The sequence below is a fragment of the Carettochelys insculpta genome, chromosome 30 (assembly GCF_033958435.1).
Source record: "Carettochelys insculpta isolate YL-2023 chromosome 30, ASM3395843v1, whole genome shotgun sequence".
Classification (NCBI taxonomy): Eukaryota; Metazoa; Chordata; order Testudines; family Carettochelyidae; genus Carettochelys; species Carettochelys insculpta.
In genome coordinates this window covers 9,684,169-9,707,185 of record NC_134166.1, presented here as the reverse complement: position 1 = coordinate 9,707,185, position 23,017 = coordinate 9,684,169, and the positions used below count along the sequence as shown (strand labels likewise).

At 57.5% G+C, this 23,017-nt stretch overlaps 1 protein-coding gene across 1 annotated transcript; it reads left to right on the top strand.

The window, feature by feature from the left end:
* Nucleotides 1-261: 261 nt before the first annotated feature.
* Nucleotides 262-22,776, top strand: IGSF8 (immunoglobulin superfamily member 8). Its single transcript, XM_074981054.1, has 7 exons — nucleotides 262-639; nucleotides 8,406-8,780; nucleotides 11,832-12,299; nucleotides 12,887-13,306; nucleotides 13,784-14,188; nucleotides 15,638-15,786; nucleotides 16,639-22,776. Exons 1-6 carry the CDS (start codon nucleotides 573-575, stop codon nucleotides 15,751-15,753), a joined length of 1,851 nt encoding a protein of 616 aa, XP_074837155.1. The 5' UTR covers nucleotides 262-572; the 3' UTR covers nucleotides 15,754-15,786; nucleotides 16,639-22,776.
* Nucleotides 22,777-23,017: the final 241 nt, after the last annotated feature.

The window sequence follows — 23,017 nt, the reverse complement described above, 5'->3', positions numbered from 1 at the left end:
GGCCCACCCGAACCCTTAGACTCCCCCCTCGCTCAGCGTTGAAGGCACCTTATTTCAGCGGGAGCAGGGGGGTGGGCAGCGTCCAGATTACCTCGCCTTCCAGGGTCCCCCCCAGCCCGCAGGCCCAGGGCAGCTCGCCCACCCTGTGCGGAGGGCCGAGGGGGGGGCTCCAGCCGCGCTCGAAGGCGGCCACCTCTGGGGAGGAACGCGGCAGCCGCTCCGCCGGGCTCCCCCGCCACCCCGCACTGCCATGCAGCCACCTCTAGGGCGGGCCGCGTAGAACAGCCGCGCGGAACGCCCCCGCCTCCCCCGCCTGGGAGCCGCCGGGCGCTGAGCGGGTCGGGCAGCGGGTTCTCCCCCCGGCTGTCGCTGGGAGCCCGGGCGCGGGAAGCGGCGGGGGATCGATCCGGGCCCGCCCAGCGCCTGTTCCCAGCTCGGCGAGACGCGCTGCGGGCCGGGCCGGGCCAGGCCGAACGGAGCCGAGCGGGCTGCGGCTCGCCCCTCCCCTTCCCGGCGCACGGGGCCGCGGGCTGCCTCTCCCCGGCGCAGGCCCCCAGCCGGTGCTCGCCACCATGAGAGCCGCCAGGGCGCCGCTGCCCCGGGCCGCGCTGGGCTCCGAGCTGCTGCTGCTGCTGCTGGGTGAGTCGCCCGCCTGGCCGCGGGGAGCCCCTGGCTGCTTGGGGTGCGCGGGCCCCGGGACGTGAGCTGCGGGGGGGAGCCGTGTTCCCTTGGGGGCTAGGGACGGGGGTGCAGTGCGGCCGGGGGGAGCCTTGCTCCCTGGGGGGCGGGGGCGGCGGTGCGCGCCGCTGGGGTTGGAGGGTGCAGTGTGGTCTGGAGAGAGCCCTGCACCCCTGGGGGCTGGAGCTGGCCGGAGGTGCAGTGTGGCGGGGGGGGCCCTGCCCCATTGGAGGCTGGGGGCTGGACCCAGGCGGAGGAAGGTTCACAACCCTTGATTCCCCCACCAAGCCAAGGGAGGAACAGGGCCCGGTTTGTCCTGACCCCTCCTTCCCAGTCTCCCCAGAGCCAGGAGCAGGGTAGGGGGGAGGCCTTACTTTCTCTCCACGTATTCCCTAGCTGCTCCCCCAAACACCCATGGAGTGCACGTGGCTCACCCCTGCAGCTCACACAGTGCTGCCCCTGTCACCCAAGCCCACCCCCATCGCCTTAGGCTGCTGCCATCCGAGGGCAGCTGTGGGTGTGTCTGTCCGGCCTGGGGGTGTCTCTTTGGCTTTCCCCTTTAGGGAGTCTGATCCTCAGTTTGCCATTGTTTCCTGTGATCCACTGGGCTTGGGGCCGGCTCCCAGGTTAGGAGAGGGGCTGTGTCACATGCTAACAACAGGCACTGGTCCCTCCATCTGTCCTGCCCATAGGGCTGTCTGGCCAGGTTCTGCATTGTGCATGCAGATGTATGGGGGATGTTAGGAGTGAGAGTGGGCAGGGATCAGGAAGAGACTCAGCCCCTGGCCTGCACACCCCTGGCTCCCCAGCTGGTCTGGGCTTGGTAGTCCCTGTCCCTGCACCAGGCTGGAGCACCTGCTGGTTGCACCACATAGTCCGTGCTTTGCTCTCCCCTGAAGGATGCAGCATGAATCCCCGACGGTTGGCAGGGTCCTCCTGGAAAGGGTGAGCTGCTGTGTGGGCCCAGTGTGACCTTTTAGCAAGCACAGCTAGAAGCTGTGGGCCTGATTCTGTTTAATCTCTTACACTGGGGGCACAAATGGCTTTAAACCATGGGGGGTACTCCTTGTATTACAGGGCTTCCCCTGTGTAAACTAGAGCAGCCTGAGGGTCGCTATGACCCATGCCCTCCTTCCCCCACCCCTAGGGACACAAAAGAACTGCAGCACAGCTGCCAGACCCATCTCTTTCCTGCAGCATCCATCCTCCACTCTGGGGACCAGGCAAAATTACTGACCCTTGTGGGATTCAAGCTGTGGGGACAGCAGAATACTCTGCTTGTCTCTTGCAGCATGCACCTTAAAGAGTGACCCCAGCTGCTGGCACTGTGAGAGTCATATTCCCCTCCAGATTGCTAGAGGATAACAGCCTAGTACTGCTACAGGCCCTGTTTCCTCCAGAGAGGAGGCTGGGTGGTGCTCAGGTTCACAGCCAGTTTGCACCTTGATGGTGTCAGAGAGAGGCCCCGCTCTCATTCCTTGCACAATTGCATTTCAGTCCTGGGCCTTGCACTGGATGTGTGGCTATGGAATGGGATTGGAACCCAAACATCTGGGGTCAAGCCAGGGGGGTGAGAGTTGAAGCCAGACAAATTGAGGGCAGGGACTCTCTGGCTGTACATCTGTGCAGCGCCTGAGGCAGCGTGCCCTGATCTCAGCTGGAACTGGGACTCTGTATCCATGCAGAGCCTGGCACAGCAGGGCCTTGAGCTTGGCAGAGGGGTCTAGGCCCTTGTGTAATACAAACAAACAGTAACGATCCCAACTCTAGTGATGTGAAACAGCCCCTCTCTCATCCTCCCAGTCATCACTCAACCAACTTCTGGTATTAAACCTCATGTTTTCTGAAAGCTCAGCCCTTGCCAAGCAACAAAACCGAAATGCACAGATAACTGCTAGATAAAGAGCCTGGGATTCTCCCTGTGTCTCAGCCCCCACCCCCTGGCTAGCGTAGGCACCCCCAAGATCAGCTGTCACCCATGTTGCTCACGGCTGTCTGTTTCACAGCACAGCTGGCTAGTTTCTCAGTGGGGAATGAGGGGAAGGGCAAGTAGAGCCCAGAAATTCCAGAGAGGGTCCCAAAGATTGAAACATTTCAGACCTTCCAGGCTGAGTTTCCAGAGGGAGTGTGTGGAGTGGGGGTGGGATTTCTGCTCCTGATCTTTTTTCCATACTGAATTTAAACCCTCCCAACCAGGAAACGCTACTTAGAAGCCAAAGCCAGAGTGAGTCACTTTCCTCACCTCAAAATATTCACTCCCTGAGCCAAGAACCTTGAATGTGTTGAACTGCAGCCTTCAGATTTTCGGCCATGGCAAGAGAAGGAGGCTGGGGAGTCCAGAGCGTCATGACATGCTCTGAGCGAGGGACCGGGGGGGGGGCGCGGCAGAAGGGCTGCTCTAAGGAAGGGACCTGGATTGGAGCGCCTGCCCCATATGCCCCTAGAGAGGGATTACAATCAAGGCACAAGTGGAGGGTGTGAGCCATTGCCCCTCAGGCCCAGAGGGGACAGATTGGGGGTGTGGTCTGAGCACACAGCTGTGGTTGTTCCCTGCCCCGCCCCCGGGGCCCATAGTGGGTGTGGCCAGAGCACACTGCCATAGCTATTCCCTCCTCCCACCCCCCGAGGCCCCTAGAGAACCCTGGAACCCCTCAAAGCACACACAAGATCTGGCTGCGAGAAACCAGGCTGTTGGTCTCTTTCTCGTGGCCCGGGTGGGGGTGGGGCAGGCAGGCGAATCTGCCTCTGTGTTTTCAGCCTCAGCACTGGTCTGACTGGGAGCTACTGGTCTCGCGCTTAGGGTAGAACCTTGAGAATCAGGACTCCTGGGTGCTGTTCTTGCTTCTGCCACTCCCTCAGTGTCTGGCCTTGGGCAAGTCACTTTGCTGCTTTGTGTCTCTGTTTCCCCATTTGTACTTCAACCACAGGACCAAGATACATGTGTCAAGCGTGGCAGCGGTGCCCGGCTGCTGGGATCAGGGGTGTGCTGCATGAGGGCTGCAGGGGCATGGTGGCATTAGCCGGCCAGCACATTCCTGACCCACGTGGTGACAAGTATCGCAGCGGAAACTGTGTTAGTCTGTAGCTTCGAGAACAACAAGAAGTCCTGTGGCATCTTATAGACTGACAGATATTTTGGAGCGTGAGCTTTTGTCAGAGTCTAATGGGGAGATCTTAAGGTGTTAAGGGTCTTAAGGGTGATCTCAAGGGTGTTAAGATCTCCCCATTAGACTCTGACAATGGCTCCTATCCCCCTGTCTGATCTGATTTGTTTTTTCCTCTTTTGATACCTACTATTGATAATGGACCATTTCCACCATGCTGAATAGATCTTGTCAGCTCTGGCCCTCCCTTTTTCTGGGACCCCACTCTTTAAATACCCCTCTGAAATCACCCCCCCAATCATGCACCTGACGAAGTGGGTCTTTGTCCACGAAAGCTCACGCTCCAAAATATCTGTTAGTCTATAAGGTGCCACAGGACTTCTCGTTGTTCTCGTTCCTGACCCATGTGGTTCTTCCCTGCAGTTCCAGAGTCACCGTGGGCGCGCTCGGAAAATGGACCCAATGTGTCAGGGATCCCATGGGTGATCTGGCCTTGGAGGCCAGTTACAAGGCTGGGGAATCCACTAAAACTTGTTTCTCACTCTGCTGCCAATAGGAGCCTTTGGCTGGGCCTCTCGGCCCAGCTGTCTTCAGTGAGCCTTGCCCCACACATGGTGCCCCATACCTGGAAACGGTCCTGTTTGCTGAGCCACCGTCTCCCACACAGTGGCCTCCCGCTGTGCTCAGACACAATACACCAGCAAACTCTGCACAGTTACCCCACACCTGACCCTCCACCAGCTCCTCTGGTTGCATGTATATTGGCTGGTGAATTTCCCCAATACTGGCTCTAAGGCCCCAGGCTGCCCCAGGTCAGTGTAAATGGGTCACAGGCTGCAGGGCCAAAGGAGAGTCGGGGCCCTGCTGCCTCTGGTAAACAAGGAGGAGTCTCTGTCCCTGATGGTTAATTAGCACCAAGGCCCAGCATGCAAAGGCACAAGGAGATCCAGGAGCAACCGGGCAAAATTCAGGCTGGAAATTAGGGGCATGGTTTCCACAGGGAGGGGAGCTCCCTATGTGTTGGTTCTCAAACTCCGGGTCAGGATTCCAAAGTGGATCACAACCCCATTTTAATGGGGACACTGGGGCTAGTGTAGACGTGCTGGGGCTGAAGCTGAAGTCTGAGACCCACTACACGGGGCATCAGCCCTGGGTGACGGGGGCTCAGTTTTACAAGCCCCCTGCCTGGAACTAAAGCAGCGGTTCCCAAACTTAGCAGCTTCATGCCCCCCTTTTGATTTCTGAGAAACCCTCACGCCCTCCCCACCTCTCCTTTACTGTCGTCCAACAAAAAAATCAATTTGTAATTTAAAATAAACACAAACTTGATATAAAAATGTTATTTCAAATTTAAAAATAAACACAAACAGTTTTTCTTGGCCCCTTGCGGGTGCCTGTTGCAGCCCCAGCTGGCCAGCTGCCTGAGCCCCGTGCCAGCTGCCAGAGCTGCCCACACCAGCCTCCCACATGCCCGAGCCCTGTGCTGCCAGAGTTGCCAGTCCAAGCTGACTGAGCCCTGCACTGCCAGGGCCAGCTGCCTGCCCGAGCCCTGCGAGCTGCCTGCCTGAGCCCCATGAGCTGCCCTCTCAGGCCCAACCCTCCACTCCCCCACAGCCAGGCACCACTAGCCCCCTGCTCTTACACCACCCCCTCCTCCGAGCCAGGCCCCCCCGGCCCCCCATCTAACCTGCTCCTACTCCTAATTCCCCCCGCAACCCACACTCACTCACCTTTGCAGGAGGCAGCTCACTCCACGTGGGTCTTTGCCGGCTGCCTGCTTTTTATAATGGCTGCACCGGGTCACCCACATAAAATGGCAGGGGCTGAGAGCCGGAAGCAAAGGCCGGCTCTTTCTTGTGGTGGGGGAGTGATGGGGGGCAGCTGGGTCACCTTGTGCCCCCCCTGGAATTTCTTCAGGCCCCCCCAGTTTGGGAAACCATGCACTAAAGGCTTTGCCTGCTCCCCCATGCGTGAGTGTGCTTGGGCAGGCTCAGGCTTTGGTTCTGCCTCCCGGAGTCGAGTGGTAGTTTTTGTTGTCAGATGGGGGTTGTGGAGTAATGAAGTCTGAGAACCCCCCCACCTGGCAGAACAGCTGACCTGGCCCTTTGTGTGAGCCGGTTTGGCTCGTGCAGGCGTTATGGGGCTGGCTGCAGGCAGGCGCGGAAGCTCTTGCGTGGATCACACAGGTGCTCACTAGATCAGAGCGGACAGTCATTTTTGATGGCGGGGGCCACTCCAAGGTTTGGGTAGGTGATCAAGGGCTGCGCTTTTCTATGGGGGAGGTATGGGCTCTGGGCTGGAGGTTAGGTGCAGAAGGGAGCCCGGGGTAGCAGATTGGGGTGCAGGATAGGGTGTGGGTCTGCGAGGGAGTTTGGCTGAAGGAGGGGGTTGTGACTGGGAGCAGGGTATTGGGGTACAGGAGAAAATTCTGGGGAAGGGCTGGAGAGGTGGGTGAAGGGTCTCGGAGGGAGTTGGGGTGCAGCGCCAGAGGCAGGTTCTGGCCAATGGGAGCTGAGACATGCTGCTGGGGGTGGGGCTGTGCAGCACCATCTCTCAGCTCTCATTGGCCATTTTCCAGCCAATAGGAGCTGAGAGATTTTGCTGGGGCTAGGAGCAGCACTCAAGGTCTCTCCCCTCCCCAATGTTAAGGGCAGGCTTTGGGCTGGATCAAAGGGCTTGGTGAACCAGATGTGGCTCATGGGCCATATTTTGCCTAGCTCACGATAGTCTGTTGGTATCTGTGATCCAGCGCTGTGGCCTTCAGCCCAGGTTGACAGGAGAGATCCCATTCCGTGCAGAGGCGTAGCCCCGAGTTAACGAAATCACAGCCCTTAAACTGCCGGGTGGGTTTAGCTGGCACCTGCTGATTCGCTGACACAAGTGACATTTCTGGAAGCTGGACTGAAAGCAAATGATGGGTGTCTGTGCACTGGGGGATCAGCTCATTAAAGTGCTGGGAGAAATGAGATCTGGTCCCTGCTGTATCTCGTCTGAGTGGCCTGGATCTCTGCGGGCTGCTGGCTGACGTGACCCAGATAGGATCCTATTAGCATGCCTGGCCCAGATGTGTAGCCATGTGTCTGGCTCGCTCGCTGCTCACACTGCGAGTGTGGGAGAAGGAGCCTTTTGTGTGTCTCGCACCCCCCCCCATTGTCCCCTTGAGTTGGCGCACACTGAATCCCATTGTCTCCTGGAGGTGCTGATGGCGGGTGCCGGGGCGGCTGGAGGATGAGACAATAGGGCTGGGTCTGTGTTGTGCAGGAGGCTGGCCTGTCACCCGGGGACTTGTCCTTGGGCACTGGGTGGGGACGAGCAGGGCTGGAAATTCAGGGATGGGAGCAAAGGTCCTTGGGTTGAGCTGCAGCTGCAGAGCAGAGCTGAGGGGAGCTGGTTCATGTTGCTCCCTGGCCTGTCTGATGAGGGAATCTGCTGGGTTCAGGCCTCTCTTCTGGTGAGCAATTCGTTCTGCTCTGAGGGGCCTTTTCTTAGGTCTTCCAAAGGAACTGCTCCGCGGCTGAGGCTGAGGCTGTAGCAGGCTGGGCTGGGGGCTGGAGCACTGCACTGGGACATGGAGATCTGTGCCTGCTTCTGCAAACAGCTTTGGGCACATCATTTCCTGGCTTGCTGCCTCGGTTTCTCCTCCTGTGTCCTGGGCTCCTTCTAGGGTAGGGACTGTCCCTTCCCGTGTGTCTTTGCAGTGCCTGGCGTGAAGGGCTGCCCTCCCGATCACGGGGCACTACCGTAACGCCAGGGCCCAGAACCCTGGCCTGGCTCTTGTGACCCAACAGTAACCTGGCTCCCGGTCCCACTCCCCTGCTGAGCCCTCGGGGGAGCTGCAGGTGACAGTGCCTGTCTCAGCAGCTGCCTGCTTGCTGGGGGGTGTGGAAGGCTCTCTCCCTGGAATGCCCCAGGGCTGGAAATCCAGGGCAGCCCTGGAAGTCAGTTCATGTCCGTGTGATTCTCCAGGCTTGTGGCCAGGGACACGTTGGAGTCCTCTGCACAGCACGAGGAGTTTGCTGTAGTCCGTGGGCCAGCCGCAGCAGCAGGACAGGGGGTTCTAGCTCCTGGCAGGAAGCAAATATGTAGCCAGTTGCTGTCTGGCTTCTGGGAGCAACGTGACTGCTCACAAGGGAGCCGCTGAACTGGCAAAGTCTCCCCCCACCAGTGCCTGGGGGTCCCAACTCACAGCTCTGCCCCTGGCCGCTACCACGCAGGCCTGGTGCTGGGCACCCCACTGCCCCACCCACCGCTCTGCCAGTGTCCCTCAGTTCCAACCCACAGTCCTTCCTTGCCACCCCAGCCCAGCGCTCCTCCCGCCCCCAAGTTCTAACCCACAACCCCCACGCCCCACTGCCCCAGCCCAGGGCTCCTCCCTTTCCTGCCCCTCAGTTCTGGCTGCAGACCGCCTCCCCCCCACACTTTGCTCTCCCAGCCCAGGGCAGATGCTGGGGGTGTTGTGTGGCTTTGTGATGGAGACAAATATTCACCAGGAGCCAAGGCACTTGTGGGGGGCGGGGTTCCTACCATGCCTTCTGCCGGCGCCAGCCTGCACCATCGTCAGTTCTGGAACTAGGGCCTCCCGCCCTATGGCCCAGCACTAACCCCCCCCGACATCCTTTGCAGGGTTGTGTGGGGCGCGGGAGGTGCACCTGCCCCCAGGCCCCTTGTTTCGTGTGGAGGGCACGGCCGTCTCAATCCCCTGCAATGTCTCGGAGTACGAGGGCCCCACGCAGCAGCACTTTGAGTGGTTCCTGTACCGCCCGACGGCGCCCGAGGTCTCCATCGGCATAGTCAGCACGCAGGACCCCGCCTTCCCCTACGCCATCTTCGGCCCCCGCGTGCAGCGTGGGGAGATCTCAGTGCAGCGCCGGCGCGGCGACGCCGTCGAGCTGCACATCGCCCGGCTGCAGGCCGAGGACGCCGGCATCTACGAGTGCTACACGCCCACCACCGACTCCAAGTACCACGGCAACTACAGCAGCAAGGTGGTGCTGAAAGGTACCTGGTCCCATGCGTCTCGGGGTGCTCCCGGGCTGGGGGCTGTCCCGTGCACACTGCCTGGCTCCCACCTACTTCTCCGTGGACAGGACTTGAAGGGGGGATTTAAACCCCCCACCCCAGCTCCCCTGCTGCAGTGTTGAATCAATGACATAAAGATCCCAGTTCTCTGCTGCCCTCCGGACCCTTGTGTGTCCCTTGCACCAGTGACCAGGGCCAGCCTGCCGGTCGTGTGGCACCAAATCTGTGCCAGTGCAAATGAGGCATGAGGATGTGGGTGGCAGCAGAGAATTAGGCGGTGTTTTTGAGTTACTGACTGTACTTCGTGCCTGTACCATGGCTGTGCGCATGAGCCAGGCGTAGATCGGAGCCCTGCTGAGCCAGGGGCCTGACCAAACACTCCCTGCCCCCAGTTTGTTCCTTCCAATTCTCATTTAACAGGCCACCAATTGCATATCCCTGGGGAGCTGGTGCTGAAGCCCCTGGCTAGGACACGCAGGAGGCCCTGAGGAGCAGTGTGTATGTTAGAGCAACCTCAGGCCTGCTGTCATGCACATCAGGGACAGGGCTTGAGATGGTCCAGAATTTGGGGAATGCAAATGCAACTCAGAGCCTGACCCCCAGCCCTGCTCGGCTATTTCAGCCATTCCCCTCAAGAGCTCTGCTGGTGCCCCTCTCCTCAGACGCCCATTGAGTTGAGAGCCTCAGAGGCACGTTCTATATGGAGCACAAACCCTCCCGACGCCAGCTGTTGTGGGAGCCCAGCTGCGGAGCTAGGGGATGGTGCAGCAGGAACCAGTCTGTGCTAGGGCCTTTCGCCGGGGCGGGCCTGGCTCTGTGGAGGTGAAAAGTGACTGCGCCGAGGGGTGGAGTCCCCCCCATGCGTTCTGTCCCCCTTCCACCCCAGGGGCCTCTTGGGGATTTTTCCTTTCCCGCACACCAGCCCGGGGAGTAAGCACAGTGTGGGCGGGGAGATAACATCGCTCCTCTTGTTCTTAGAAAGGGGAACCAGGACGAAGCATGGGGAACCCTCAGTTCCTCCTCTCCCAGAGCCTGGCCAGGATCCAGCTGCCCCTTGGCCTGTTCCCACTTGGCTCGGCTCTTCGGCTTAGCCCACAGGGGCCGTCCCTGGGCACCAGCCAGCTGGCGGCGGGTGGGAGGGAGGGGGTTCTGGAGAAAGCTGTGGTCCTCACAGAGCAGAACAAATCCCAGTGGCGGCGGGGGGAGATTTTTGTGGGGCGAGAGGGTGGTGGTTGGGACATCTTGGGCACAGCGGCTGCACAGGAGATCTGGGCCCACCCAGCTGACCAGCCACCAGCCTGCCCCCTACCTACACCCCACACTCTCCCTGGGTGGGTGGCACAGTAGGAGAGCCTCAGGGCTGTGTCTGCAGACCTGGGGCAGCAGCAGGGACAGACGACTACTCCCCACCCACCAGGGCATTGGGAGGGAGGCAGCGATGGGCTCTCCCCAGGGCAGGAAGGAAGCCACCGTGAGCTCCAGTGCTAGGTGGGGAAACTGGGCTGGCAGAGGCTGTCTTCAGCCACCCAGAGGCTGTGGAACGGAGTTCCCGAGACGGGGGGGCGGTGAGAGTCAGCTGGGCTTAGGGACCCAATGCTGCCCGGTGCTGTCGGCTTCCCCAGAGGCTAGTGGGCCCGAGGGAGAAGTGTGGAAAGCTGTGCCCTGGCTCAGTGGCTGCCCCAGGGAGCTGAATGCTCAGGACCTAACAGGATCAGGCCCCTTGTGGCTACCACCCAGGGCACTGCCCTTCGGCACCTTCTGGGGGCAAGAGGGGAGTTGAGGCCCCAAGGGGCCATGGAGCCCCAGCACTGCGCAGAGCCTGGAGCAGGGGCGGTACCCCAGGGCAGGCTGGGAGTCCCAGAGCTGCCCAGTAACCGACTCCAGGCTCTGCGCAGTGCTGAGTCCCATTGCTGCCAGTCAGGGTGGTGAGGAGCCAACGGAACGAGCTTCTCAGGCTTCCTAAGCACTGCAGGGCTGTCTCCCCCGTCGGTGTGTGGCCAAGGGAAGTAAAGCCATGCGGGGTGGGAGCATCAACTGGAAAGAGCCCTTAGAGCAGGGGTGGGTTGCCGGGAGCCAGGACTCCTGGGTTCTCTGTTCAGCTTCGGGAAGGGAAGAGGGCCAGCGGAGAGAATGGGGAAGAGCTGCAGAGCAGAGCACGAGCCAGAACCTCTGGGTTCTAGCTCCAGTTCTGCCCCAATTTGCTTCTGGAGCTTTGGGCCAAGTGGACCCGGCTCCAAGGTTCTAATGTGGCGCCCCTCCCCCTTCCCCTCGCGGTGGAGTGGTCCCTAGATGTTTCCCTCCCTCGCGCCCAAGTGTGGCCAACCTGAACATGAGAAGGAGCCAGAGTTTACCCTTGTGCATTGCCAAAGAGCCACAGTAGTACCTCAGCAGCTCCCACCTCCTGCTGACCAGCGTTTCCCTGGGCCTCCTCCCTCCCCTCTCTGATCGGCTTTTTCACAGCGTGCCGGAGGCGCTAGCGAAGTGGGGAGGAGAGAGGCTGTGGTGGGGGCAGGGAGAGGCAGGATTTGGGCAATGACAGAATCACAGAACTGGAAGGAACCTCGAGATGTCGTCAAGTCCAGTCCCTGGAGCTCCTGACAAGACCAAGCAGCACCTAGACCTGTGTCCAGCTAGCTCTGAAGCAGTCACCACTGTAGGGGCGGCTGCTGCTATAGAAAACTAGCCACGTTATCCTGAAAATATATTTATTGTTCAAGCCAACTAGCCACACGTGGCCAGTGGTTAATGTGTTGGGCTTCACGGATCTAGACCATAAGGGATACAGTGGGGCAGGGCCCTGGGTCGGAGCTGGGGCTTGGGCAGTGAGCACCCCTAGCACATTGGAAAGGTGCTACCTGTAGCTCCAGGGTTGGCACCCATGCGAGGAGCCACATATTAGCTTCTGAAGAGCCACATACGGCTCCAGAGCTGCAGTTTGGCCACCCCTGCTCTAGCCAGTGCTCCAGTGACCAGCAGGACAAGGCCTGGCCTGGCCTGACCCCGCTCACATCTCTCTCTCTCCTGCTGCAGTGATCCCTGACAGGCTGTGGGTCTCGTCCCCCACGCCCAGCCCTCCTCTCCGTGGCCGCATGGCTGGTACCTCCCCCCTGCAGCTCAGCCTGATAGAGGGCCAGGAGCTGCAGCTGAGCTGCACAGCCCAGAGCCAGACGCAGCAGCACACCCATCTTTCCGTCTCCTTCGGGGTGTCAGCCCCAGAAGCCCCTGTGGGGCACCAGACGCTGCAGGAGGTGGCCGGGGTGCGCCGTGACTTCGCTGTGGAAGCAGGTGGGCGCTTTGCCAAGCGGTACCGCACTGGGGAGCTGTCCGTGGCCAAGGTAGGCACTGAGCAGTACAAGCTGGCAATCAGGCGAGTGCATCCGGGGGACGCGGGCACCTACCACTGCACCGTAGGCGAGTGGATCCAGGACCCTGACGGCAGCTGGCAGCTGATTGCCGAGAAGCGGGCAGCGCTGGCCCAGGTGACTGTCCAGTCTATCGGTGAGTCGTGGCTGGGCTGGGCCCCAGTGAGGAGGCTTTTGTTGGTGCTGTCAGGGGAGGATCAAGCCCTGTATGGAAACTGCTAGCCCTGTGCCTGCCGGGATCTCGCCTCTCGGTCTGTCCCCACCAGCAGGGACCTCCTTGCCCGTCGTCCCCTGTCTTGGCAGCCTTTTGCCCCAGGGCAAAATGAGCACCATTCAGAGCAGTTGTGGTTGCCCAGTCACCGTGCCGGTGGCCGAAAGGGGCCAAGAGGCAAGGGTTGGGTCCTCAGGCTGGAGGGAGCTGGATCCTGTGGTTTTCCTAGCTGGCTTCCCAAGTTGAGGTTTGCAGGAGGGCTCAGCAGCTGGGCACGAAATACCATTTGCCCGCCCCTCCATGCAGTGTCAAGTGAGTGCTAAATTCTCCTTCACCCTCTGCCCAGGACTGTTCTGCAGCTCTGCCTTGTGGCTGTGAAACAGCAGCCGTGCCCCACCCCAGAGGTGGCGACATATCAAGGCTGGTGCATGGGGCCCGCTGGGGTGGGTTGGGGCTGGGCTGAGGCTGTGTGGATGCTCTCATTTCCTTGTCCTCCTTTGGTTCCCCCTCAGCCAGCCAGCTGGCGGTGTCAGCCAGCCCACCTGAGGTTCGGCTCAGCACAGGAGATGCCCTGGAGCTTCTTTGCAACCTGTCAGGCCCCCTGCCCCCCGAGCCCCCTGTGGCATATGCCGTGGGCTGGGAGGTGGGCGAGGGGGATGGGAACCGGCTGCTGGTGGCGCAGCTGGACACGGATGGAGTGGCCATCGTGGGGGAGAGCTATGCCAACAGCCAGGTGGGCAGGCGCCAGATCTCGCTTCAGAAGCTGCCACCTGCCCCAGGCGCCTACCGTCTGAGGATCGAGTCAGCCCAGCCAGGGGACGTGGGCACCTACCACTGCGTGGCCCGGGCCTACGTGCGTTCCCCCAATGCGCAGCTGCAGGAGGTGGCCAGCAGCAGGTCCCAGGGGCTGAAGGTGCACATGAAATCTGAAGGTACAAGGGTTGAACTGGGTGGGGGCTGGCTTTTATTGGGGGGTTCCCTTTGCACCCCCACTCCAGCTGTCCGCCCTGGGCCCCTGGCCATGCTCACTCCTATTACTCCAGCAGGGTGTGGTAACCTGGGGGTGAGCACCCCAAAGCCAGCATTCCTGGAGCTTCGCCCTGGGCTTGTTCTCCTGCCCCTCTCCCTGCAGCGCCTCCTACTGCGGGAGGCCGGGGCTGGAGTATCTGGAGCTCCCCCCTTGCTCGTTCTCCTGCCTCACTCCCTACAGCGCCCCATGCTGGTGGGTGCCTTAAGGGCAACTTGTGTTGTTTCTAGATGCTCTTCCTCTGTGTCCATGTGTGGTCCCAGCCTCTTGGCCAGGTTCAGCTGGTGGGGGACGGGCAGAGCCTGCCTGGCGGCTCAGCATCTGCGCCCTGGGCCCTAGCTCCAGTGCACTAACTCCTGCTGCCCTCGTCTCTCCCCTGCAGCTGTGGTGCTGGAGGTCTATGCCTGGCTGCCCGTCCCCGCCACCTACCGCGGGGACACAGTTGAGTTGCTGTGTAACATCTCGGTGGAGTCGACCCAGGCCGTGCACCTGGCTGTCAGCTGGTGGGTGGAGCTGACGGTGGAGGGTGAGGAGCCCCAAGGCCAGATGGTGGCGTCCGTGAGCCGCGAGGGTGTGGCCGAGCTTGGCAGACGGGCATCAGGCGGGGACATGAGCGTGGACAAGGTGGGGCCACAGTGCCACCGGCTGAGGCTCCACGGGGTGCAGCCGTCCGATGAGGGGAAGTACCACTGCGCCGTCACGGCCTGGGTGCGCTCCCCTGACCACAGCTGGTACAACGCTGGGGCTGTGAAATCCAACTCCATCACTGTGTACCCCTACGCCCTAGGTGAGTTTTGTGTGCACCACCTCTGCCACGTATCCCTCCGCCCGGGGCGAGTGCTGCTTGCACACTCCCCCATATATCCCTCCGCCCGGGGCAAGTGCCGCTTGCACACCCGCCATATATCCCTCCGCCCGGGGCGAGTGCCGCTTGCGCACCTCCCACGTATCCCTCCACCTGGGGCGAGTGCCACTTGCGCATCCCCCATGTATCCCTCCGCCCGGGGTGAGTGCTGCTTGCGCACCCCCCATGTATCCCTCCACCTGGGGCGAGTGCCGCTTGCGCATCCCCCATGTATCCCTCCGCCCGGGGTGAGTGCTGCTTGCGCACCCCCCATGTATCCCTCCGTCTGGGGTGAGTGCCGCTTGCACACCCCCCACGTATCCCTCCGCCCTGGGTGAGTGCCACTTGCGCACCTCCCACGTATCCCTCTGCCTGGGGTGAGTGCCGCTTGTGCACTGCCCCCGCCCCCACGTATCCCTCCGCCCTGGGTGAGTGCTGCTTGTGCATCCCCCCCACGTATCCCTCCGCCCTGGGTGAGTTCTGCGTGTGCACCCCCCCCACACACGTATCCCTCCGCCCTGGGTGAGTTCTGCGTGTGCACCCCCCCCCCCACACGTATCCCTCCGCCCTGGGTGAGTGCTGCTTGTGCACCCCCCCACACACGTATCCCTCCGCCCTGGGTGAGTTCTGCTTGTGCACCCCCCCCCACAAGTATCCCTCCGCCCTGGGTGAGTGCCGCTTGCACACTCCCCCACATATCCCTCCGCCCGGGGTGAGTGCCGCTTGCGCACCCCCCCATGTATCCCTCCGCCCGGGGTGAGTGCTGCTTGCGCACCCCCCACATATCTTTATGTGCCCTGGGTGAGCTCCCTTTTGCTCCACCCCATGTATCCGTACCCCCAGGTGAATTTCATGCTCACTGCCCCCCCCCCATGTATCCCTATGTTCTGGGTGAGTTCTGAGTGCAGTGCCCCCTCCTTGCATATCCCTATGCACCCTGGTTGTCTGCCACTGTGGCTCCGCCCCCCCATATCCCAGTGTGCCCCCGAGTGAGTACTGCTGTGTTCTGCCCCCACTCCCTGCCCATTGCCCCTCTGTGTATGCGTGTGCCTTGGGTGAGTGATGCTGCCTGTCTCCAGTGTATTCCTACGCCTTGAGTGAGTTCTTTGTTCCCCGCCCCTGTACCCTATGCGCTGGGTGAGTGTCGCTAAGCACTGCCCATCTTGGATGTATTGCTCGGTCTGCTGCAGCCCTTCCCACCCCTAGGTCCTGGGTGGGTGTGCCCACCCTGTGACCCTGCTCACTGTTGCCCTCCAGTGAGCCATGAGATGGGGCTGACCCAGGCACCTGGCTCTCTGCCCCTTCCCCCCACCCCGCCCCTCCTGCCAAGCCCCACCATCTGGCTTCTCCACCAGCTCTCCTGCTCATGGGCCTCTTTGCTCTTTCCTCCAGCCATGGACACGCTGTTCCTTCCCCTCATTGTGGGCATTGCCAGCGCCCTCTTCACGGGCATCACCATTCTCACCACCATCACCTTGTGCTTCATGAGGCGGCTCCGCAAGAGGTGAAGCGGGCGGGAGACCAGCCCCACGACGCTGCAGGTGAGGCAGCCTCTGTGCAAGGGATGCGGGGGGAGGAATTCGCATGATGCACCTAAACCCAGCCTCAGGGGTTGCCACAGAGCAATTCCAGGCTCTCCCTCCCTGGGGCTTTGCTCTGTATCCAAGATGTTCTTGGCCAGCAGGCTACCGCCCTCGAGACAGTACAGATCAGGCCCCATGTGCCCTCTGAAGACCTCATGCTGCATCTGTGACCTGTCTTGGGGCAGCTCTGTTCCATATCGGTGGGGGGTTCTTTGGTCCCTGGTACTCAGCGACTTGTGCCCAGCCCCGCCAAACACAGTGTGAAGTCGCAGGGGTGCTCCAGTCCAAGCTACCTTAAGCCACGCTTCCCGGAAGTGTGAACTCCAAGTAAACGAACAGTTTGCATCACGGGCTGCGCTCAGGGCCAGCCCCTGGTAGTTACAGTTCCAGATCGCAACACAGGTGGTGCTGGAGAAATCAGAGGCTAAAAAGGTTTAGTCTGCGTGCAGCTGAGTGTCAGAACTTAAGGGCCAACTTTGTAAGCATCCGCTGTCTTCGACTGGATGGATTCAGATTTATTTCACTGGGTGTCATAAGCCGTATACTGCGAACAGTTAACTCAGGTGGGAGGGTTCTGGGGTCTAACTAGACCTGGTTAGAAATTTTCTGTCAAAATGACGTTTTCATAGGCAATGTAGTTGTCACAAGCACAAATATTTCTATGGAAAAACTGGTTTTGCTGAAACTTTGGAGTTTTCTTCCTGCCCTAAATCTCAGCCAGATACTTCGTGGGGGGTCCAGTTCCCCCGAATGGAAACATCTTGGTTTGTTGAAGTGAACCAAAATGTTTTGTTCTTTCTTCCAAATCAGCTCAACAGAGGGAAGCAAGGGCATGAGAGGCACCTGAACAACTCCCATAAGCATTTCAGTGGCGTAAGAAGATGCTGTTGAACATGGAACGGGTCAGGAACGAAATGTTAGGACATTTCTTTGGACTTTTGCTTCTGTGAAAAACTTCAGTATTTGGACCTCGTTCTCCTGATTTGGGACCAAAAAAGTTGAGCTGTTGGTATTTCCTGAAGGACAAAATCTTGTCCCCTGCCCAGCTCCGGTTCTAACTCAACTGGCTGTGGTTCTTTGGGGTTTCCTTGTTGGGCTGCCCCCTAATCCCGCCCCCTCACTCTCTGCAGGTGCCCGCCCCATCTCACTTTCCTGCCAACCTTCTGCCGGCCTCCTGTCTTTCCCCAGTTGTGATGGGAGCTGGACAGGCCCCTCCCAGGAGAACGTCAGAGACAGAGGCACAACCACATCTGCTCCTGGACTGGCTGCTTCCCTGATCCTTTCCAACGTGGGCTCTGTGTCCTTGGGGGGTGGGCGCTTGGGGGTTGCTTTTCTCTCTGCTTCCAGCACTGGTGGAAACTCCTACCCTCCCCCGTCCGTAGCCCTTGTTCTCCGCTCCCCTCTCTCCTGTGTTTGGCTCGGTGAGGGCTCTGTGATTGTAGATGTGCGGCGCAGGACATGTGGTCCCCATGGGGAGGGGCCCAGAGGCTCTGGAATCTGGGATACCCGAGTCTTCATGTGCTGGAGATCTGAGTTAATTATGGGTTTGTAGCCTACACAATGGACAACAACATATTACCGTGTTGTTGCCAGCTCAGGGAACTCTGCCGCTAACTTGAGCAGTAGAACCCTGCCTGGGCTTTAAAACTGAAGGTCCTGGGTCAACACCCTCCTCAGGTGACCTGAGAAAGGGGAGGCATCTGCCTTCTTCTCTCATGCCAAGAGATGGGGGGATTCAGCCCTTCCTTGTTTGTGCCCCCTCCCCCCCACCTTTGGGGTTTTAAGTGCATCCCAGCTCTGCCTTCAGGAATAGCCAAGCAGCTTCCTCCCCCATTGGAAATATTTGCTACCAGCAGCTCCTTTCCAGCCAGCAGACCTGCTCCTTGCATATTGCTGGTGCCCTCTGCACCAGTGCTCACAAGCTGATCAGATGGCATGTTACTTTGGGAAATCCTGGCTCCCCTGAAGTCAGTGCAAAGCTCCCATTATCTGCAGTGGGGCCAGGATGCCTGTTCTGATGGCAACAGTGACAGATTCTGACTCATGTTGTTCTGTTAAAGGGACACAGGTGGATGTGTGTCTGAGGAATTTGGGATTCACTGGGTAGATTCCAATCCTTGATATCAGCAGAGATGGGTTTAAAACAAGGGGTGGCTGGTTCTTAATGAAACCTCCCCGCGTGTCCTGGCAGGAGTGAAAGCGCCCAGCCCTGGCAAGAGACATGCTGAAGAAAGGGACTTTGGTGTGCACAGGGTGAGAGCCACCGCTGGGCTGCTGGATTTCCTTACTGCTGCTTCACCTTCCCGGGGGCTAGAACGCCAGCCTTTGGGGAAAGAGCAGTTGGGTCTGATGTTGTGGTTTTACTGGAACAGGCATACGACAGCCGGGATTTTCCAAAACTGCTGGAACGTCGCTGTTAGAACTAGGGCTGTTGGCCATGCACACTCCCAGCACGGTTTAGAAAACCTCTGCCCAAGTAACGGTCGTTCCTGGGGACAGTTTTAGCACAACAGGGTGTTACCCAAAATTAACCGTTCGTATGAGCACAGTCTAGTGAGTATTGTGAAATAACATTTTTATACAGGTAAGTGCCATAGTGCGAAAACGCCATCTACATAGATGTATAAATTATTATTAGTCTCTTTCTGTAGATGTAGGGTCAGATCCTTGTCTGGTATAACTGTGTAGCCTCTTCAAAGCAGGCTAGAATCATTGCTGTAAAGGCCAAGCAGTCTAGTCTGTTTAACCGACAATAATTGGTCACGTGTTCCGCTGAACGACGTGGGATTGCTCCCATATTTAACGTGAAGCACCTGCTTTAAAGCTGAACGAGGGGTTCAGGATCTGATTCTGTCAGTACGCATTGCTGTGCGGAGATGTAGACCTACTGGTAATGTGATGTAAAATCCCAGAGATCACCCCACATCTTTATAACTATTTCATGTTGCGTATTCGAGCGGAAAGCAGTTTTCCAGAGCAGAAGGTCAAGGTGGCATAGTTCTTGAGAGCCAATTTTGTAAGTGTTTCCTTTCTGGTGCTCTTGTTAAACCAATTAGTAACCCAGCTTGTGGATAAAGTCGGTGTGGCTGGGTGGCACACGGGGGATTACTGCCTGATTTTGTTTTTTCCCCGCACACTGTGCATGCAGCTTAAGTCACGAAGCAGCCGCAATTAACAGACTGTTGAAGGGATCGGGGGAGCGAAACGGGAGGGGTCACGGTTGAGATTTAGGGGATTCTGGGAGAGGGGCCTGCAGAGTCTGAGATTCATGTTTGCAAACCCCAGAGCTATGCTTGGCCTATCGCCTTCAGATTCTGTTCCTGATGATTCGTGCAGACCCCAGGTTTCCCATGGGGGTGGAGGGCGCTAATCTGTTGCTATGGAAACCCTGGCTCATGTTGGAAGTGGGGGTGGGGGGTTGGGAATCATTCTGCATTCATATGACATCACAAGGAGATTCCAGTCCTACCGAAGATCATTTCCATATATCTTTCCCTTGGCTTGTCAGGGACTTGGACTCGATGACCTCCTGAGATCCCTTCCAGCCCTAGAATTCTGTAACACTCCTGCACATGAGTTTCTATGGTCCCTGCCTGAACTGGGCTGGAACAGATGGGGCAATCAGGGGGGCAGTGGGGGAACTGGAAGTCCAACTAAGGGAGGCAGCATTGAAGGGGGCCTGCGTGGGAGCTGGGCATCCCCGTCTTTTGTGCACTGCCCGAGTGAGCAGAGTGCCTGCTCCATGTCTGGGATGCGTCTGTGGGGACTGCAGTGCTTACGGCTGTTTTTCATTAGACATTTTCTCTCTCTTAACACCGCCCCCACCCCACCTCCTGGGTCCAATGAAATGAACTTGAAGCTCAAGGTTGCACTCACTTCCCAAAGTCACTTGCAATTCCCTGTTTTTTTGAGGCTTCCTGTAACATCCTGGGATAGAGAATCCAAAGGAGAACTCTTTGTTGAGTGGTTAAAACAAGAGACTCCTGGATTTTATTTCAGTCTCCATCGCTGCCTCTGGGCAAGTCTCAGAGAAGCCTTCTGTGCCTATGTGATGGTCTGATCAGAACCAGGAAGCGGGGATTCTGGGAGAGGGGAGCCATCAATATCCGGCTATGGCAGTGTAAAGCAACACTGTAGTTTGAACCCTTTGGCCTGGCTGGACTGGGACATTTTCCAGGCACCATAGAGAACTCATCTTGGTGAAGCTGCCTAATGCATCAACCGTCAACCTCTTGACGGGTTTGTCCCAGGCATGGCCCTTGCGATGGAGTGTGGTGCTTCTCTGCCTGCTTCCCAAATAGAGATAGAGAGAGGAATCAGGCAGACCCTTCTTCTCAGAGGGTCTGAGGGCTTTGTTTTCTGTTGTGGTTTGAACCTGACCTGGCAAGCTAGTCTTAACCCATGCACCCATGTGAGGTGAACTCTCTCATGTAGTGGTCCCTAGACCACTTCACAGGGAAAGAACTATCCTCTACAGCCTAAGCTGAGCGACAGCCGGCCTTTAGCTCAAGTTATGGAGGCACATGCCTTAAGCTTCTGGCAGCTCTGCTTCCAGTCTGCCTGAGGGCAGTTACACGAGAGCAATCAGCTCCAGGTGGGCTGAGACCCACCTGTTAGGTCCTACCAAATGCACCTTCCATTCCATTTTGGTCAATTGCACGTTCATGGGACTTCAAACTGGTAAATTTAACAATTTTAGCAATTTACATCTGAAATTTTATCATGTTAAATTTTGGGGGTCCTGACGTAAAAGGAATTGTGGGAAGACCACAAGATTACTGCAGGAGGGAGGGGTAATACTGTTACCCTTACTTCTGTGCTGCTGCTGGCAATGACACTCCCTTTAGAGCTGGGCAGCTAGAGAGAGGCGGCTGCTGGCTGGGACTGTGGTGGTATATTGCTGTCCTTACATCAGCTGGGCTGCCTTCACAGCTGGACCTTTGGTCAGCAGCCAGCACTCTCCAAGCCTCCACCTCTGAGGGCAGTACAGACATAATGACGGTCTCCTCATAAACATCCTTGCAACGAGTGTTCTCTGGAAGCTGAGCACTTGGGTGCTCCTGCCACCAGGAGAGTTTCAGGTGCCACCCAGCTGGTTAGGCGAGCGCCCACAGCTGGCAGCGCTTTTGTATTAGTGGTACACACCTTCGCATGCCTCAGTGGACATAAAATTATTCTGCAAACAGACGGAAAAAAGTTAGAGCCTGCAACACCTCTGCTACTCCCTTTTGGTGCAGACTCCTGCCCTCGGTTCTAGAAATACTGATCTTTCCCTGTGAAATCTGTATAGTGCAGATTTCATGGTGAAAGACCAGATTTCGTGGTCCATGACATGGTTTTGATGGCCATGAATTTGGTAGGGCCTTTCCCATGTGCCTGTGTGGAGCCCTTTCGTAGCAGAGTTTATCCATGTGTCTGACTGTAGGATCATCTCTAGAGTAAGGAGAGCTTTGAATCCTCCCCCTCCCTCTGCTGTTTGCTTGACAGGCCAGGAAGTAGCTTGAATTTCAAGCCTGGTCATGCAGCAGTTTGTAAATTTGTGTCTGCAGCTTCTTTGGTAAACAGTGAAGCTCTGTCTTTGGGAGGCAGGCCGGGGTCCAGCCCAAATCTGCTAGCAGAGCTTCAAAGCAGGACAATGAGGGAAACCTTACACGTAATACAAATGGACGGCCTTGCCGGAGCTCCAACACATGGTGGCAATGGAAAGACTTGAACAATCCAAAGATTAATTCCGCTGCGTTGGCAGATTGGTTCCTGCTTGATTATATTTTCCAACAGTGAAACCTACCCATGCCTGTTTCATCAGTTGTGCTAGTCGGTTTTGCTTTCAGGCGGTCTCTGGTGCAGCTTTGGGTTGCCAGTGGCATTTTCTTCTCTACAGATCTGAAGATTGACTTTAAAATCATGAGATTTTTAAAAGAATACATTTAGATCCTTCTCATTTGCCTACCCATTCAAGCCATCCGGGGTCACGTTCTCCAGTTTTTCTGCCCAGTTACGTAAACTGGAAACATCCTTAGTTTTAAAGTGAGTCTCAGGTAGGATGACAAGTATCAGAGAAGGAGCCTAGTTAGTCTGTGTCTTCAGAAACAACAAGAAGTCCTCTGGCACCCTCTGGACTAACAGATATTTTGGAGCATCAGCTTTCATTGACAAAGACCTGGTTCATCAGATGCCCCCACTCGCGCATCTGACAAAGTGGGTCTTTGCCCACAAAAAGCTTATGCTCCAAAGTAATTATCTCAGACAGGACAATTAACATCCTCCCCCGCACCTCTCACCCACTTCCTTCAACCCTATTTGATTTGTTAGGTTTTATTATTGCTTTTTTTTGTTGCTTTCTTTTTTTGGGGGGGGGCGGGGGTGTCCTCTGTACTTATAAATGTCAGTCAATATTGGAAATATATTTCAATATTGGAAATTAAATTGATTTGGTGAAGTGGGTCTGTTCCACAAAAGCTCATTGCTAAATAAATCATTTTGTTAGTCTTTGAAGTGCTACATTTCTGCTGCTTTGTTGTTTTTTTTTTCCCGAAATATCTGTTAGTCTATAAGATGCCACAGGACTTCAGGTGGGATGGCATCTGCCTCAGGCAAGCTGGGCCTTTAAGCACCAGGTATTGCAGGATGGGGCTGGGGGAGTGGGTTGTTGATTTAAAGATGTCTCCGTCAGGGATCTGCAACCAAAACAGCGAGAAGAGCCATTTTTTCAAATTCAGTTACAAAATCAATACTTCGAGTTGCAATGCATGTGACTGTGAGGCCGTCCTTAATGAGTAACATCAAATCATACTTTTTGTAACCCTTGTTTTAAGAGCAGCACTCACACAATGATTTGTAGCAGTTTGAAAGTTTAAGTTACTTTCACTTCTGGATTGGATAGCAAGGCTGCGTCTACACTAGCCCAAAACTTCAAAATGGCCGTGCAAATGGCCATTTCGAAGTTTACTAATGAAGCGCTGAAATACATATTCAGCACCTCATTAGAATGCTGGCAGCTGCGGCACTTCAAAATTGACGTGACTTGCCGCCGCGTGGCTTGTCCGGACGGGGCTCCTTTTCGAAAGCACCCCGGGAACTTCGAAATCCCCTTATTCCTAACAGCCCATAGGAATAAGGGGGTTTCGAACTCAGTGGGTTCCTGTCAAAAAGCAGCCCCGTCTGGATGAGCTGCATCAATTTCGAAGTG

Coding starts and splice junctions, on each gene's coding strand:
- IGSF8 (XM_074981054.1), top strand. CDS start 573: ATGAGAGCCGCCAGGGCGCCGCTGCCCCGGGCCGCGCTGGGCTCCGAG. Junction 13,307..13,783: donor GGTGCACATGAAATCTGAAG/GTACAAGGGTTG, acceptor TCTCCCCTGCAG/CTGTGGTGCTGGAGGTCTAT. Junction 14,189..15,637: donor TGTGTACCCCTACGCCCTAG/GTGAGTTTTGTG, acceptor TCTTTCCTCCAG/CCATGGACACGCTGTTCCTT.